Below are 18,434 nucleotides of genomic sequence, written 5' to 3'. Positions count from 1 at the left end.
TTTGAGCCAGTCAGTTTTGTATTTGTACTTGTTGAAGTGGACTGTCAGGAAGGTCTTGCCAGAATGCTTCAACTGACATGTCTGGCTCAGTTAGAATTCTTGACACAAGTCACTTTTGTGGGTGTATTCTTGTTGATGCTGTTGGGATGGCACAAGAATTAAATGTATTATTTGAATTCCCTGAGATAAACAAGTAAAAAGGCTGATTGATGATGAAAGATAGGGTAAAATAATAAAAAAGCAAAATACAAATTCAAAAATGATTTCTTCAGTACACTGCTGTATACAATACTAACCTTCTGAATATTCTCATCTAGTATCTGAATTCCAAAATTCATACATTTTGGTGTTCTTTACAGAAACAAATCCTGAAGTAATCTTTCTGTGCATGAAGTGAGAGGAAAGTGTGGAGCTCTCGGGGGGGAAAAAAATGGACCAAACTAATATCCATTTTGGTATAGATACAGAGCCGGCAACATAGCTACAAAATCTTGCTAAAATGAGCCAGACTGCAACTTCACTAGCACAAGAACTCCTTACGTTTCCACTGGAAATAAATTGCAGCAGATGTAGCTGTGTTATACTTCATGTTTCTGTCCTTCTTTTTTCTGTAGCCTCTGCAGAATGAACCTGTTCATAGCTTACACTGGTCAAAAGATATTCCTCACTGAATCAAGGAAGATTCTCAAGATCTGCACTGATAGAAGCAGAATGTTAATTCTCAAATAGCTTTATGTATTATAGTGTGGTAAATAAATGTATGTCCAAAAAAGCACGGAAGTTCCATATCACTATTGGAATTGCCTAGGTTGGTTGTTTGCAAATACATCGTCGTTGTCATCGTCATCCTGGCAAATCCCAAAGGGGCATGGCCTCCTTGCTGATCAAGCATCACCCAGATCCATCTCTAGCTAGGTCCTCAAGATGTGATAAATTACACCTCTGAAGCTTTTGGTGACCCTGTGATTGCCGGCCTGGTCGAGAATTCCTTTGTAAATTCACTTTGGAATTTGTTGGAATTCATTGCAAATATTTAATAATTTTTGGCAATAGCCATTTTCAAAATAAAAAGTTGCTTATAAAAATAGAGAATAGTGTTCATTTACATTTAATGCATGGTGGGGTGTGACCATGGTGGGGGGCAAGGCAAGGATTCTTTTGTTGTGTGGAGGAACAAGGAGTTTAAAAAAAAATTGCTGGTGTGTGAAACTAGGAAAATATTTAACCTAAATTAAGCCTGGCTTTTATTTTGTGTACAGGTTCATTGAAACTAGTTCTGCTGGAATAGATGCTTTTCTTTAGAACTGTTTCATAATAGGGGATCATCTGAATAGTTTTCAAAGAGAGAACTCTCTTACAATTGAATCTAAATAAAGTATATTCAAGGGTTTTGGTCACTACCATCTATCATGACCCAGGGGCACTGGCTTGTGTGTTAGGGTCTTTGTAAAATTCTGGAATGAAATTTGGACTTGTTCAGGTAGGGCATAACAAATGTATATCAATTTTGTCTCAGCAATCTATGCGATTTTGCTCTTTTGTCACAGTGGAATGGAGCATGGGCACCAAGACTTTGTGTGATTGTGCATAAGTGAAGATTAAGATTCTGATTCAGGAACCCTAAGCATGTGGTTAAGTCCATCTCTGTTCAGAAAAGCACTTTAACCACATCTCAGATTTAATTCATGGAACTTAAGTATGTGCTTAAAGTTAAGCAAATATTTAAGCACCGTTCCTGAAGAGGAATGCTTTTGTGAATCAGGGCCTAAATGTTTTACCTTCTTTAAATCTCATCCTAAATGGGGGAGAGGGCTATAGGTCTTATAGTGCAATCATACAAAATAAGCATATTTTGCCCCAAAAATTGCATTTTGAATCCAACCTGAAGGTCACGGCTCACTTCAGTAGAGTTACAGTAGAGATGACTTACATAATGTGCCTTTATTTTAAAATCTACTACAAACATTTTGTGGCTGTGGATGAAGGAATCCCTCTAGGCACAGCTCAGGCAATGTGAGGGAATATGTTTTCACAGTTCTATTCATTAGAGCAGAAGGAGATGGTCGGGGGCATGTTAGGACACCAGAGTGGGTAATTAAAACAGCTGGCTAAACTAGATTTTAAATTCCTTCTCTGTAATGGAAAAATGCTTTTAAAGCATCTGGTCCACACTGGACCATTCTGTTTCTATACAAAGCTGCAAATTTCAGTTATGCCAGTAATCAAGTTCTTTACTAAATATTCTTATAAATACTTTTATTTAAATATTATGTAAAATTTTATTTCCATGTTTGTGGAAGAAGTCCTGTCATGCAGGTGTACTTAATGGTTTCTGCTCTGCCTTGTGCTAGACTTGCATTCTTGTCTGTGTCCCCATCTAGGGCCTTATAGAGCTGATGTCTGTCGATATCAACTGTTCATAGAACAGGTTCAGCACAAATAACAATGCAATCTCTCTTAGAATTCCCCCAACCTGGAAACCTGAGGGCCCCTTGTCACATTCTGGAGTGTAGCTGAGACCAGTGAGAGATTGTCACCACTTGTATTATAACCCTGAATGCCGCAAAATGCTTCTGCTACTTGTGGCTCCCTGCCTGGGACATACACACAACTAGCAGCAACCATGTACTCTGTGTTCGGTATGCTGTACAGCTCTGATTCAGCCAGTTTGAATCCAACAACCTGCCATCAGTTATCATACTTAACGCATTTTTTGTCTTTACCAGACATGGTTCATATTAGAAGGTGACCCCAACAGCCCCAATATTGAACTGCCCCAGACATGTGTAGTCTTGTTAGGGCTGCCAACTCTGACTTTTTCCACTGAATGCATCTGATGAAGTGAGCTGTAGCTCACAAAAGCTTATGCTCAAATAAATTGGTTAGTCTCTAAGGTGCCACAAGTACTCCTTTTCTTTTTGTGAATACAGACTAACACGGCTGCTACTCTGACTGAAGCTATTCCAGGAGATTTCCCCCCCCCGAATATGACATAATATGATTTTTTTTAAAATATTCTATTAAAATCTCCCGGATTGCTTTCAATAGTCACCAGGAGATCAATGCCAATTCCGGGAGACTCCAGGCCAATCCTGGAGGGCTGGCAACCATAAGTCTTGTCCTTCTCCTGCAACATTCAGGGTATGTCTACACTACGGAATAAGGTCAAGTTTATAGAAGTCGGTTTTTTAGAAATCGGTTTTATATATTCGAGTGTATGTGTCCCCACAGAAAATGCTCTAAGTGCATTAAGTGCATTAACTCGGCAGAGTGCTTCCACAGTACCGAGGCTAGAGTCGACTTCGGGAGGGTTGCACTGTGGATAGCTATCCCAGAGTTCCCGCAGTCTCCGCTGCCCATTGGAATTCTGGGTTGAGATCCCAATGCCTGATGGGGCTAAAACATTGTCACGGGTGGTTCTGGGTACATATCGTCAGGCCCCCGTTCCCTCCCTCCCTCCGTGAAAGCAAGGGCAGACAATCGTTTCGCGCCTTTTTTCCTGAGTTACCTGTGCAGACGCCATACCACGGCAAGCATGGAGCCCGCTCAGGTAACCGTCACCGTATGTCTCCTGGGTTCTGGCAGACGCGGTACGGCATTGCTACACAGTAGCAGCAACCCATTACCTTCTGGCAGCAGACGGTGCAGTACGACTGGTAGCCGTTCTCGTCGTGTCCGAGGTGCTCCTGGCTACGTCAGCTGGGAGCGCCTGGGCAGACACGGGCGCAGGGACTAAATTTGGAGTGACTTGACCAGGTCATTCTCTTTAGTCCTGCAGTCAGTCCTATTGAACCGTCTTATGGTGAGCAGGCAGGCGATACGGATTGCTAGCAGTCGTACTGTACCATCTTCTGCCGAGCAGCCATGAGATGTGGATGGCATGCAGTCCTTCTGCACCGTCTGCTGCCAGCCAAAGATGTAAAAGATAGATGGAGTGGATCAAAACAAGAAATAGACCAGATTTGTTTTGTACTCATTTGCTTCCCTCCCTCCCCTGTCTAGGGGACTCATTCCTCTAGGTCACACTGCAGTCACTCACAGAGAAGGTGCAGCGAGGTAAATCTAGCCATGTATCAATCAGAGGCCAGGCTAACCTCCTTGTTCCAATAAGAATAATAACTTAGGTGCACCATTTCTTATTGGAACCCTCCGTGAAGTCCTGCCTGAAATACTCCTTGATGTAAAGCCACCCCCTTTGTTGATTTTAGCTCCCTGAAGCCAACCCTGTAAGCCGTGTCCTCAGTCGCCCCTCCCTGCGTCAGAGCAACAGCAAACAATCGTGCATCTGAGTTGAGAGCGCTGTCCAGAGCGGTCACAATGGAGCACTCTGGGAAAGCTCCCGGAGGCCAATACCATCAAATTGTGTCCACAGTACCCCAAATTCGAGCCGGCAAGGCCGATTTAAGCGCTAATCCACTTGTCGGGGGGGAGTAAGGAAATCGATTTTAAGAGCCCTTTAAGTCGAAATAAAGGGCTTCATTGTGTGGACGGGTGCAGGTTTACATCGATTTAATGCTGCTAAATTTGACCTAAAGTCCTAGTGTAGACCAGGGCTCAGAGATAATAAGATCTGTTTGCTCCTTGAAGGAGACAAAACCCACCAGCTTGCCACATTAACTGGAATTGACATTCACTTTAGTACAAACAGAGCACTGTTGGTTTAGATTAATCGTAAAACAAGTTTATTAACAAAAGAGGATAACATTTTAAGTGAGCTAAAGTATAAGAGATAAGGTTAGAAATGGTTACAAGCAAATAAAAGTGAAAACACATCTAAGTCTAGAACTAAAGCTTGCTAAATTAAATTTAAGGTTTTGTATGTAAATTGAAGTAAACAGACATTCCGTTGTTTTAGAATAGACCTGTTTAACAACTTTTGCTGAGCCAAGGCTCTCTGATTTTCAACAAGTAACATCATACAGTGGGAGTTCATAACCTTTACATATGATGTTCCTGCATATATTTACCATGGTAGTATTGGCTTGTGAGTTATCAGTTTTCAAGTGATACCTCATATGACATTCCAGGGTGCAATCCAGGCCATTGAGGGCTGTGTCACCCCTGCCCTGCAATCTTGGGTGCCTCATGATGCTTTGCTGTTGTAGCATCCAACTTGGGCTGCTCACAGCCTGCCAGCATGCAGATCACATCCTGAGTGACTGTGTTTAACTACAGCCCTGGTCCAACAGCTCTGACCCCAGTGGCCTGTTCAGCATACACCAGTCACACTCTGGCTTCCAGTAATGTTGGTTCTTCGAGTGCTTGCTCATCTCGATTCCAAGTAGGTGTGTGCGAGCCGCATGTACATTTATTGGAAGGTTTTTCCCTTAGCGATATCCGTCTGTTCGGCTATGGAGTCCCCTGGAGTCGCGGCTTTATGGCGGTGTATATAGGCCCCTGCCAACCTGCTACCTCTTCAGTTCCTTCTTATCGCCTGGGAGGGCTGTTGGAGCTGCGCTCTCCTCTTTTTACGGCAAGCGATCCCCTACTTTTTCAGGTACTTTTTTTCTTTGTACCTGTAAATAGTTAACTTAGTGTTAGTATTTCAAGTAGTTTGTAGAGTTAGATAAGTTTCTGTTGGAGTTTCACCCACTGTGTTCTCCCGTCCCAGGGACTAGGGCATGCCTCTGTCTCACAGGTTCAAACCATGCGGGTCCTGCCAGAAGCCTATGCCCAGGGCAGCAGCGTATTAACGCCTAGGCCAACTAATTTGCCCCCATTCACTGCCCCCTCCCTGCCCCTATTGGTCCCCTTCCCCAAATCCCTGCCCTGGCCCCGCCTCCTCTTCTGAGCGTGCCTCGTTCCCTCCTCCTTCGCGAAGCTGTTTCGCACACAAGCACTGGCAGGGAATGGGGAGAAGCAGGACCCGGCGGCGCGTTCAGGGGAGGAGGCGGAGATGAAGTTGGAGCGGAGGTGAGCTGGGGTAGGGGTGGGGGGCGGCAATTATTTCAGGGCCTATGGGCGGCAAAATCTTTAATCCGCCACTGGCCCAGGGGCGATCTGCACGACTCTTTCTTAAAGTGGTGGGCCTCCCCAGCCGGCACAGCTTGTGTCGGACCCCAAGCCCGGCACTTTGATTCAGAGTGCACTGGCCTCTATGAGAGAGACCGTGGCACTGAAAAAGGACTCTGGGTGCAGAGATCCTCTGCACTGCCACTCCCCAGCACTGAAGACCTCCACCACGGCTAACCGGCAGTGCTCGCACTTCCCAGTGCCACGGAAGAACCAGAAGAGAGCTGAGAGGGGGTGTTCACCCACAATTAGAGCAGAAGAGTGAAAACAGGTGAGGAGAGAGAGAACCACCTGGGATGTTTATGCCCATCAATTTTATAGTTCAGTCACCCTTTGAAATGCATTTTCCTGCGAGTGACCCCAAGAGAAAGTTCTTTCAAGCTGAGAGCAAGAAGGGAGGAGGCTTCAGGCTGTTTCTTTTCACCTATGTATGCTTCAGTGCAGATTTTCTTTGTTCTTTCTTTCCCCGCTTGCTGTCTGAGGATTCTGTTTACAGCTTAAGTGCACACACATCCCATTAAGACATGCTTGACTAGTTCTTCCTACACGGGGCTGCATGGGTTCAAACATGTGCCACCAGCATCATCCAGAGAGAATTCATAACTTTACGTATAATGTTGCTGCATGCATTCCACCATGATGATATTGACTGGTACATTATTAGTTTTCAAATGATACCTCCCAAAGCATATTTTGTGCAAGATTATTACAGTAGAATGTAAGGTGAGAGTACAGGATGCTTTGAATCACACCCATGCATAGTCAGTCCTTGGCATATCTGTTGAGACTGTCGAGATGCAAAATGGAATATGGGAATCAGTCTACTAGGAATTTAGATACATTCCATCAGCTTGTTTCATATTAGCCACTGAGAAGCCGTCAGATTATACTTCATTACTACTGACCTGTGCCAAAGTTGGTGTCCTCAAAGTGAAGTATCCTGTGTCTAATTAATTACTAATCCTGTGAATCATCCAGTTCTTTATATTGAATAGCATTCTCAGTGATCAGCTATTTGAGTAGTTTAATACGGTCTACTCTTAAAAATTAGGGTAAAAGCCTTTTGATGTTTCTTTTTCTCTTCTCTTTTTAGCTCTTAATAAACCCTTTCCAGAAATACTTAATACTGCATTAGTCATTTTGGGCCCTTTTCCAAATATTTGATTATGCATGCCAGACTTCCTATCTGCATGCATCTGTTTTGAGTACCTGACTGGTATATACAATGTCAGTACACAATGCTATAAGCTGGATGTTTGTGATTGTCATTATTATTACTTAGCAGTCAGTGAGGAACATAGTAATGAGGTTGGCATGGGAACTGAATGCACAGCATGCTCCCATTACAGAACTGTCAGTTTTAAAAGCTGTTAAACTAATCTTAAGGTGAACACTTTGTAAAGTTCACACATAAAATGAACAAGTTTTGCTAAATTTCCTAAATACATATAGAATTTCTTCTTGCTGTTTTGAGATCTCTTGTTAAACCTGATAAAACTGGTTATCAATGAAAAATGAGCTGTATTTGGCTAGTCTCACTCCTTATTAACAGTTTGTATTTCAGTAGCATCCAGAGACCTCCATCTTGATGAGGGCCCCATTGTATTAGGTTCTGTAGAAGCACGGAAGAAAACATGGGGGAAATCCTGGTATTATTTTAGTTAATGTGAGTTTTGCCGTCGACTGACTTCACTGGGGTCAGGATTTCTCACATGATTTAAGCCCTAAAGAGTTTACAGTCTAAATGGACAAGAAAAACAAATAGGGTATGTCTACACTGCATACTAAGCCCAGGCTCCCCTTCCCTCCATATATAAATCAGGCAGACTCGGGTCAGCAGGCACTCAGGGTCTGGATCCTGTGTCCCTGCTAACTGGGTGGATCAGAGCCTGTGTCCCACTGTGACTTGTGTCCAAGCCCTGTTGTTTTGTGGTGCGTCTGCAGCTCAAGTTGCAGACCCAAGTCAGAAGGTCTATATAGTGAGGTATGGATGCATTAGCACATCTGTGAGACCTGGGCCCTGCATTTGTTAGCCCAGTTTACAATGTAGTGTGGACACTCAAGCATTGGCTTGGAAACACTGAGGGTATGGACATCCGTGGCTGGCCCGTACCAGCTGACTTGTGCTATGGGGCTCAGGCTAAGAGGCGGTTTAATGGTGGTGTAGACTTTCGGACTCGGGCTCTAGCATGAGCTCTTGGGACCCTCCCAAGGTCCTAGAGCCCAGGCCCCAGCTGGAGCCCGAACGTATGCACCACAGTTAAACAGCCTGAGCCCTGAGAGCCTGAGTCAGTTGGATCGGGGCAGCCGCAGGTTTTTTTAACTGCGGTGTAGACATACCCTTCATCCACAAGCTTGGGCTCTGTGGACCCGGGTTTATGGTGCTGTGTAGATATACTCCTAGTAATGGACAAAATCTATGCAAAATGTCAAAAGTCCATATATTCCTAGTTACTGTGTGTGGTGGTTTCTCCCCAAGCCATCCCCTTATCCCTCATGTTCTCCCCTCTGTCCAGATGTCTCAGTGCCTGGCTCAGCAGCCTTCTTCCATTCGGACCACACCCAGAAATGGACTCTGGCTCTGTATATGTGAAGGGGGTGTAGCGGGGAAGAAGCAGCCAGTAAGTAGGTGCCTATTGAATGACTGACTGCAAGTGTCTGGTAGTGAAGTCTCCTTGTGTGCTCTCAAGCATGGGCTCTTTGTGGAGCACAGGGAGTGTGCATTTTCCCCAAATCCAGCCCCCTTGTGTGGTGCAGAACTGTACTGGTTCCATCATTGAAGACTCACTGTCACGGTGGCGGGGATGAAAGGCATGTGACATCACATATTACAATTGTATAAATACTATTATCAATATTGCTGTTTATTTGTATTACAATGTTACGTAGAGGCCCTAAACAGACTAAGGTCCTATGGTGCTAGGTCCTGCTGGGACTTAAAGGAAGAGAGAGTACTGTCTCAAAGAGCGTGTAATTTTAGTTTGACAGTATACAACATTGAATTGCAGAACTAGCAAAGGGGGGGGTGAAGACAAGTAATGCAAGCATGTTGCTGACAGTAACCATAACTAACTAAAATGGCTTCCAATGAAGGTAGTGGGAGAAAAAAAATTCTTTATAAAATAATCCCTAGTGAAAATGCAGAGCAGATGCATCAATTTGGGTTTACCACCACATAATTAGAAAGGGACAGAAAGAAGGGGAGCTTCCAGTGAGCTATTAGATTGCCCCAAACTCATGAAAATAGTAAAATTCTGTTTTTTCTGTGGTTTATTTTCTATACATCTGTATATATGCATGCATGTGCATGAAATTATAAAAGCACTGTTTCATCATTTACATAAGAACATATCCATTTCATAAAAAAACACATTTAAGAGAAATATTTGTTTCAGAGGGTTTTGGGTTTTCTGTTTTGGTTGTTTTTTTCTGATGAATAATGTCAATAATATTCCTTGCAGTTGCTATCTCAAATGGTATATCTAAAGAAGTATTTGTGTTACAGGAGACAAAAGTGGAGGAAGTGGAGGAAACTGAAAATAAAGGAAGCCCCGAAGCAGCCAGACTACCCAAACAATCCTCAGAAGATAATGAAGTGTTTGGTATGTATCTGAAGAACTGGAAAATAAAGCTTGCACTGTAGTACAGTTTACATAGTAATAGTGCACTACTGTTGGTTTAAACAAATCACTCATTTTTTCAGAGTAACAGCCGTGTTAGTCTGTATTCGCAAAAAGAAAAGGAGTACTTGTGGCACCTTAGAGACTAACCAATTTATTTGAGCATGAGCTTTCGTGAGCTACAGCTCACTTCATCGGATGCATACCGTGGAAACTGCAGAAGACCTTATATACACACAGAGACCATGAAAGTTTCATGAAAGTTTGTTTCATGGTCTCTGTGTGTATATACTTTCATGGTCTCTGTGTGTATATAAGGTCTTCTGCAGTTTTCACGGTATGCATCCGATGAAGTGAGCTGTAGCTCACGAAAGCTCATGCTCAAATAAATTGGTTAGTCTCTAAGGTGCCACAAGTACTCCTTTTCTTTTTACTCATTTTTTCATAGCTTTTGCTGAGATAGTATTAGACCATGCTTACAGATCTTTCTTATAATAAATATTTTCTCCTGCTTTAAGACTCTGATTTGGAAAAGAAACAATGGTTTTGTGACAGTGTAAGTCCATTAAAGCCAGTGATGATGATAGCATGGAGAATGATGTCAAAGGTTTTTAGCCAATGGATCTGTGGGCAGCACTGCTTTCTAGAGCAGGAACTTTAGGAATCTGGGAAAATTATTGCAGCCTTACTACTCCAGCTTTAAGAATTTTGGACAGTTCTTGAATTCATTATTTCCAGGGTTCAAAAGGAATAGAAACTGAGTAACTAACTGTTTCTTTTACTAAATGTGGAAACGATGCATTTGATAATTTAAACCTGCAGTGGATAAAATTAATTTTCAGAGTCAATTCTTTAGTTCACTGTAAAGTCCTCTGAAGACCAGCACATCTATTTTCAGGGTGTATTACTGCTATTGATGCTCCCAGCTTTCCTCTTCTATGCCATCTATGGTTTCAGGACTTCCCTAGAGAGTTTCATATAGGGGGAAAAAAAACATGCAAGGAGGGGTTAATATATGAAAATAAATTCTGTCTCAGTGTATGTTTGGTTCTCTCTATACTTGTTTATTGATGGAACAGATGCAAAATTAATCCTGTGTTCCTATCATCTTAGTTTAAGAATCCCATATAGCCCTTGTAATGCTTGTGCAGTCCTATGGTGTGCATGTTTGTCTTATGTTTAAGTTAATTTTGTTACACACTATCAAGCCATTCTATTGGGGCTGGAACTTAGTGCTGATTAGTCAGTCGTTGCTGGCTTACTAGGGATATGAGAGTAGTGCTGAGTGTATTCTAGTGGATCCAAGTGCTCTTGGAGAGAACTCCTTGGAATAGGTCAGTACATGAGATGCCTGGAAAATGTAGCTAATAAAATTAGCCACACCTGTAGCTGGGGAAAGAGATTTCTGAGCAAAGCCTCGAGTGTATTCAACATAAATCAGTGAGCTAAAAAGAGCTGGCCACACCCTTTAGTTTAAAGAAACTTTTTTGTATTTATTCAGGTGTCAGCTGTTTGTTTTTTTGTTCCTCCCTTTTCCCCACCCCAAGAATTAAAGTCAGCTTATTTTTTAAAGGTCAGATCAAAATTTACAAACACAGTTGTTTGCATCCTGTATTCTGGCTTTCCAAGAGCCAAAAGGGCTGCTTCTCTCATTAAGGAAGGGAAAATGAAGAAATAATTTAGAACATCCAGTGTACTTGTACTCATGCATGTTAATTCACATCACTCATTATGGGACATGTAGGAATAAGGGGCAAATACCCATAATAGACATCCTGTTGTACGATACAAAAGTCTGCAAGAGTAACTATCTTTTTACCCAAAGTTGCTGTGAGGGTGTGCTAATATGTTACAACATATAACATAAATTATTGTTACATTTAATGGTGCCATATAAATTAGATATCTATGAAATATATATAAATCTTTGATTCACAATTCATAAGCTGTTATTCTTCTGTTTAACCCAAACTCTGATGGCACCCAAAATTACCAGTTACTTTTGAAATATATATGCACATGGCCAAGATTTTTCCAAAAGAATCAGGTAATTTTGGGTACCACAACTTCTGTATGCCAGACTTTGATGTACCTTGAAGGATCCTGATTTTGAGAATTTGCTGAGCACCTGCCCTCTGGAATTGGGCCTTTTGAAGATTTCTGCAGATAGACACCTGAAAACTCGAAGCACCCAAAAACTACTAGTCACTTCTGAAAATATTAGCCATATACCTTGAATAGAACTTCTGTTTAAAAAAATGCATTCAGTTGTATCTTGTTCTTTCTGTTCTGTTTAGATCTATATTATTGGTTGTTTGCCTTTATTTTATTGTTCGTATAAAGGCATGTCTGAGTGACTTGCAACTCCCATTTAAATTATCCTCCGAATGGCCCCCCATTTTCTACGTGTTTCTCTTGCACTTGTGGACCTGTTATAAACAACTATAGAGAGTAAAATAGAGTCTTTGGAGACTTAGTCTTGTACAATGTTATAAGAGTTTGTGGCGCTTACAGCTTGATTGACTTCATCTGCTCTTGGCGAAGAAGTGCGAATTAAGGGAAGCAGCGTGGTGTATAGGGGACTTAACTGGGAGCCAAGAAACCTGGGTGCTCTTCTAGCTCTGCCACTGACCTTTTGTGTGGCTTTGGATAAGTCACTCGACTGTCTGCCTTCATTTCTGCTCCCACCGTTGATCTGCCTCATCTTCAAGATGGAACAGGAACGCCTCCCATTATACATTGGGGCCATAATCCAGTTGGGCTGTTCACACTGGCCAGATGAAGAAGGCAAACAATGCTGCAGCCTTTCAAAGTCTTGTTTTCCAGAAGCTTGGAAGAAATTTTGGCAGACAGATTTCCTTCCTTGGAATTATATAGAAGCTTGATTCCTCTCTGCACCTTCCGAATGCAGACCAATTTCTAAAATGCATAATACAGTCCTTAGAAAATAATAATAAAAAAGACAACATCCTAGGGTGTGTTTTCCCTGTGTCTGTCATTCTGTGTTTTTAAATATTTAGATTACAAACTCTTAACATTTCTTTTACTGCCACAACTTTAAATCTAACCTTTATTTCTTGTCTATATGCCCTACTAATCATAGAAATGTAGGGCTGCAAGAGACCTAGAGAGGTTTTCTGGTTCAGCTCCCTGTGTGGAGGCAGGACCAAGTATATCTAGACCATCTGTGACACGTGTTTGTCTAATCTGTTCTTTAAAATCTCCAGTGATAGGGATTCCACAACCTCCCTTGGAAGCCTATTCCATAACTTAGCTACCCTAATAGTTAGAAAGCTGTTCCCAATATCTGACCTAAATCTCCTTTGCTGTGGATTAAGCTGGTTTTGTCTTGTCCTGTCTTCAATGAACTTGGAGAACAGTGGATCACAGTCCTCTCTGTAGCAGCCCTTAACATATTTGAAGACTCTTATCAGGTCCCCCTCAGTCTTCTTTTCTTAAGATTAAACATGACTAGTTTTTGTAACCTTTTCTCATGAGTCAGGTCTTCTAAATTTTTGTTGCGTATTGGTGGCGCACTCTGAACGAAGGATTGAAGTTTAGTTTTAATACGCAGTCTTGCATCTGAGTGTTTGCTTGGAGGGACCACATGGCAGCAGGAGCCCCACAGGAACTTTGACAGAATTCTTCCTCCGAGGGAGTTTGAACACCTTTGCCACCTTTTTGAAAGGGTGCAACATGCAACTCCTAGCCAGTTCTCTTCCCCCATGGCCTCAGCCTCATCCCACCATTTCTATCACCTATAGCAGTGGTCCCCAAACTGTGGGGTGTGGCCCCCTATAAGGACATGGAGGAACATTTTGGCAGGGTGCAGTGGGGCCTGGGCCAGCCCCCACTGGGGTCAGGGAGGGAGCGCCACCCAACCCCACTCTGCTCCCATCTCTGCTCCAACCAGAGCCCCACTCTCCAGCTGCAGCCCCAGCCTCGGCTCCTGGCTTGGCTGTTGGCCCTGACCATGGCCCGGCTGCGGCTCTGCTCCCAGCTCTGGCCTTGGCCCCAGCTCCAGCCCCAGCCTTGGCTCCCTTACCCCGGCCATGCCCCCTCTCCTGGCCCTGGTTCCTGACTGTGACTCTTGTGGGGGAGGGTGCAGACAGGAGTAAGGGGTGGTACAATGTGAAAAGTTTGGGGACCACTGACCTGTAAAGAGGCTAGAACAATCGCTGGCCCTAGCAAGAAACTGTAGCACTGATCCCTTATGGTTGACTCCATGGGAATGAATGGGTGTGGGGCCCCTTTCACCTCCTCCCATTTGTACACAGATGTAGAGCCTGCCACGTTCTGACTTCAGACAGGTCGTTCCAAAAATCATAGGTTGGCATTTATAAATCAGCCACAAGGGAGCAGTAATTGCCTTTCCCCTGGAGAGTCCAAGTACACAATCTAATATCATTTAAAGCATTGGATTAGTGACTTGGGGTTTCTGTGTTCTAGGTTCCCCTTCTCTAAAACAATACATATATTTTGTTACACTAGACTAGACAGCATTATGTTTAACCTGGAAAGTAGAGAATGTTCTATACCCTTTATAGCATTTGACATACAGGATTGTTATGACAGAAATGCAGTAATTTAAGTGAAGAGTTAAGAGAAACCTTTCGTGGTAGTTCAAGCATTTTTAGTTTTCCATAAATATTTGATTCCCTAGAAGGTTCAGTTAGCTTGAATTTGGCTGGCCAAATACTACGTGATCTGAAGTCTTTTTGTTTCATTGATCCTTGTCAGTTGGGCTTTAGACATGGGCGGGATAGGAGACTACACTGAACTCCTTGGTTGATAATCCACTGCTGGGAATGGATAAGGTTCAGTTTTGTTCTATCTGTTGGGCATTCATATCAAAACGGTTCTATCAGCAGTCATTTGCAGAGCCCAGTGGTGCTTTACATTCCTTCCAGTCAGAAATTACTCTGAGAGTGGTTATTCTTTATTCACTTATCTTATGGTAGTGCTGAAATGCCTCCATCAGCATTGAGGCCCTGTCGTGCTGAGCACTGATCTCCATAAATAGAGATAGATGTGGTCCGTGTTGCAGAGGGCTTACCTTACAGGTAGGGTGACTGCTGCAGTACTCCAACATCTATTGTGGATGTTGCAGGTGTATATATTGGGGCCCCAGAGCTGCAGCAGGCTTTTGTTGAACAGTGAGTCAACCACAATAGGGAAACTTTCAAAAATGTCCATAATTTAATGAACATATGTGTCTCAGGCAAGTTATGGAGTCTACCTGAAATGTTGACTTAAATGCTCTTTTATGGTGATCTGCAGAGTTTCATCTTCTCATGCAACTACTTAACATGTTGTATAAAGCCAGACTGACAGCTTTTTGGAGGTGTACTACCCTGAGTACACCTATTCTGTTGCACACTCTATCTCTTTTTATATTCAACCTAGATAATGTGGTCTCTTTGTATTTGAGCCAGCCAATAGGAAAGCTATCTTGAAATGAAAGTTCAGTACACATAAGATGTGGGGTAATGGCAAACATATGGAAAAACTGACCAGGAAGTGACTGCTCGTTTAAGTTCTAATGACTGAGTAGCTTCAGGGTCTTATTCAGTCCATACTCTTTAGAATTCCTGGGTGAAAACAGTGGCACAAAATGCCTTTAATCATTTGCTGGCCAGGTTTCTGTGGACTTTGCTCTCCAATATGACTCTCTGTCACCTCTAGGCTAGACTGAAATGCATTGTACTGGTGGGTTTTCCCTTGGCCTCAGCTTGCACAGAATTAGAATTGAGCGAAAACCAGAATTTCTATCTTGGGGAAAATTCTGATATTTTGACATTTGTTTTCAATGTAGGATGAAAAGTCAAAATTTTGACATTTTGTTGTCAAACAAAAAGTTTAAGAAAAAAATCATTTTGGAAATGTCAAAACAAAACATTTTTATGTTCCTGAATCAAAACATTTGACTTGGGTTTGTTGCAAAAAATCAAAATGTTTTTTTCCTAGTCAGTTCAGAATTAAACTGTATCTGCCTAAAGTGCCATGGTGTCTCACTGGAGTTTTAGTTCAGGAGTTGCATTCCCCTAATCTTTCCTAAGGGCCTGGCTCCCTGGCTGGACAGTATCTCCCAGGGTCCACTGTGATCATGTGACTCCCCTGTTGCCATATGGCTCTGTCAGAAATATTTCAGGGTCAAGCCTAACTGCAACAAAACATTTCATTTTGATCCTCATGGAAAACTGAAAAATTATGGTTTCAGAGTAACAGCCGTGTTAGTCTGTATTTGCAAAAAGAAAAGGAGTACTTGTGGCACCTTAGAGACTAACCAATTTATTTGAGCATGAGCTTTCGTGAGCTACATGCATCCGATGAAGTGAGCTGTAGCTCACGAAAGCTCATGCTCAAATAAATTGGTTAGTCTCTAAGGTGCCACAAGTACTGCTTTTCTTTTTGAAAAATTATGGCTCAATTTGAAATTTCACCAGGGAAAATTTGAATTTTATGGAAGCTACATGTGCCATTAAAAAAAAAATCATTTTGACAGAAAATTCCCAGTCAACTCTACCAAAAACATGGTTGCCCACCTATAAAGTGGGGCGGCCTGATAATGTAAGCATGTAACACCTATTCTCCCTGGCGTGTGCTACCTTCCTGTTTATTTCTGAGTACAGTTTAATTATTTATATGTAAAACCCTACATGTCTTGAGAACCTGCTCTCTGTACAATGCTTCTCCTTCTACCATGAGGCAATTACATTTGGCTGGAATGTTCTTATTGCCTCTCTTTCAGGGTTAAACTCCAAGCCAGATGGTCATACATTCTAAGGGGGGATATGATAGAGGTCTATAAAATCCTGACTGATGTGGAGAAAGTAAATAAGGAAGTGTTATTTACTCCTTCTCATAACACAGGAACTAGGGGTCACCAAATGAAATTAATAGACAGCTGGTTTAAAACAAACAAAAGGAAGTATTTTTTCACACAATGCACAGTCAACCTGTGGAACTCCTTGCCAGAGGATGTTGTGAAGGCCAAGACTATAACAGGGTTAAAAAAAGAACTAGATAAATTCATGGAGGATAGGTCCATCAATGGCTATTAGCTATGATGGCAGGGATGGTGTCCCTAGCCTCTGTTTGCCAGAAGCTGGGAATGGGCGATAAGAAATGGATCACTTGGTGATTACCTGTTCTGTTCATTCCCTCTGGGGCACCTGACATTGGCCACTGTTAGAAGACAGGATACTGAGCTAGAGGGACCTTTGGTCTGACCCAGTGTGGCCATTCTAATGTGCCCATCTCTGAAACACAGTCCTGCTTGAGCTTCACCAAAGCCCAAGTTGAGCAGATTTCTGGGTACAATACATAAAAATATAAGAATGTTCATACTGGGTCAGACCAACAGTCCATCTAGCCCAGTATCCTGTGTTCCATCAGTGGCCACTGTCGGATGCTTCAGAGGGAATGAACAGAACAGGGTAATTATCGAGAGATCCATCCTCTGTCATCCAGTCCCAGTTTCTGGCAGTCAGAAACCTAGGGACACCCAGAGTATGGGATTGCATCCCTGACCATCTTGGCTAATAGCCATTGATAGACATATCCTCTATGAACTTATTTTAATTTTTTCTGAATCCAGTTATAATTGGGCCTTCACAACTTTCTGGCAAGGTTAGAGGTGTGAAGTACTTCCTTATGTTTGTTTTAAACCTGCTATTAGTTTAATCAGGTGATCCCTAGTTCTTGTGTTATGTGAAAGGGTAAATAGCACTTCCCTATTCACTTCCTCCATTCCATTCATAATTTTATAGACCTCTATCACATCTCCCCTTAGTTCTCCCTTTTCTAAGGTGCACAGTCCACAAATCTTTAATCTCTTCTCATATGGAAGCTACTCCATACCCCTAATCATTTTTGTTGCCGTTCTCTGTACTTTTTCCAATTCTAATTTATCTCTTTTGAGATGAGGTGACCAGAACTGCATTCAGTATTCAAGGCGTACCATGGATTTATATATTGGCATTATGATATTTTCTATCCCTTTCCTAATGGTTCCTAACTTTGTTAGCTTTTTTGACTGCCGCTCCATATTGAGCAAATGTTTTCAGAGAACTATCCCAAATAATTCTATGATCTCTTTCTTGAGTGGTAACTGCTAATTTAGACCTGATCATTTTTTCTGTATAGTTGGGATTACATTTTCCAATGTGCACTACTTTGCATTTATTAACACTGAATTTCCTCTGCCATTTTGTTGCCCAGATACATAAGATATCAGTTTAGTTCTGCAGGAGTTTAATAGTTATGTATACATTACACTTTGCCCACAACAGTAGATTATAAGTATCTCTTACACATTAGCAAACTGGTTGACATAGTATACCCACAATTTGGAAATATAATGCATGCATAAAATATGGTTATCCAAGATTCTCATGTTCACACTTTAGCTCTTACAAGAAAACCCCAAAACAAGGAGACCAAGGGAATCAGCAGTGTACATTGATCTACCTGAACAATCCTTTTATCTGTGGACTGTGTTATTGTCATGTACTGGACAAAAGCTGTGAGGTCATTGCAGTTCACATTGACCTTTCTGGGAAGCTTGTCTTATCTATTGTAAACTTAATCAGCCCTGGAAAACAAGCTGTGACTCTAATGTCAAGTGATGGCAAGCTAACACAAAAATCTTCTGGTGAGACAACATATAGTTCTAAGCTAGATGTTACCATCATGACATTCTTCTATTTTGCTACATTATAAGGTGAGTGTTTACTGATGCTTATATTCAAGTTGTCCATACATTTCCACCCTAAAGGGAGTGGGGTTTTTTGGTTGTGA

General features: G+C 42.1%; 1 protein-coding gene across 4 annotated transcripts in view; it reads left to right on the top strand.

The window, feature by feature from the left end:
- The window catches only part of MBP (myelin basic protein), a 174,027-nt gene that overhangs the window by 73,073 nt on the left and 82,520 nt on the right, over positions 1 to 18,434 (top strand). For 2 of the 4 annotated variants that reach the window (XM_048840084.2, XM_048840085.2), the window contains exons 3-4: positions 8,529 to 8,633; positions 9,518 to 9,614. In XM_048840084.2, the coding sequence (XP_048696041.2) occupies positions 8,529 to 8,633; positions 9,518 to 9,614 (202 nt within the window). The remainder of the gene's footprint in view (positions 1 to 8,528; positions 8,634 to 9,517; positions 9,615 to 18,434) is intronic. The other 2 variants (XM_075125341.1, XM_048840087.2) reach the window with 1 other exon arrangement.

Source organism: Caretta caretta, chromosome 2 (genome assembly GCF_965140235.1).
Source record: "Caretta caretta isolate rCarCar2 chromosome 2, rCarCar1.hap1, whole genome shotgun sequence".
Taxonomy (NCBI): domain Eukaryota; kingdom Metazoa; phylum Chordata; order Testudines; family Cheloniidae; genus Caretta; species Caretta caretta.
Note: the sequence above shows the minus strand (reverse complement) of the source record. Positions and strands in the feature narration are given on the sequence as shown.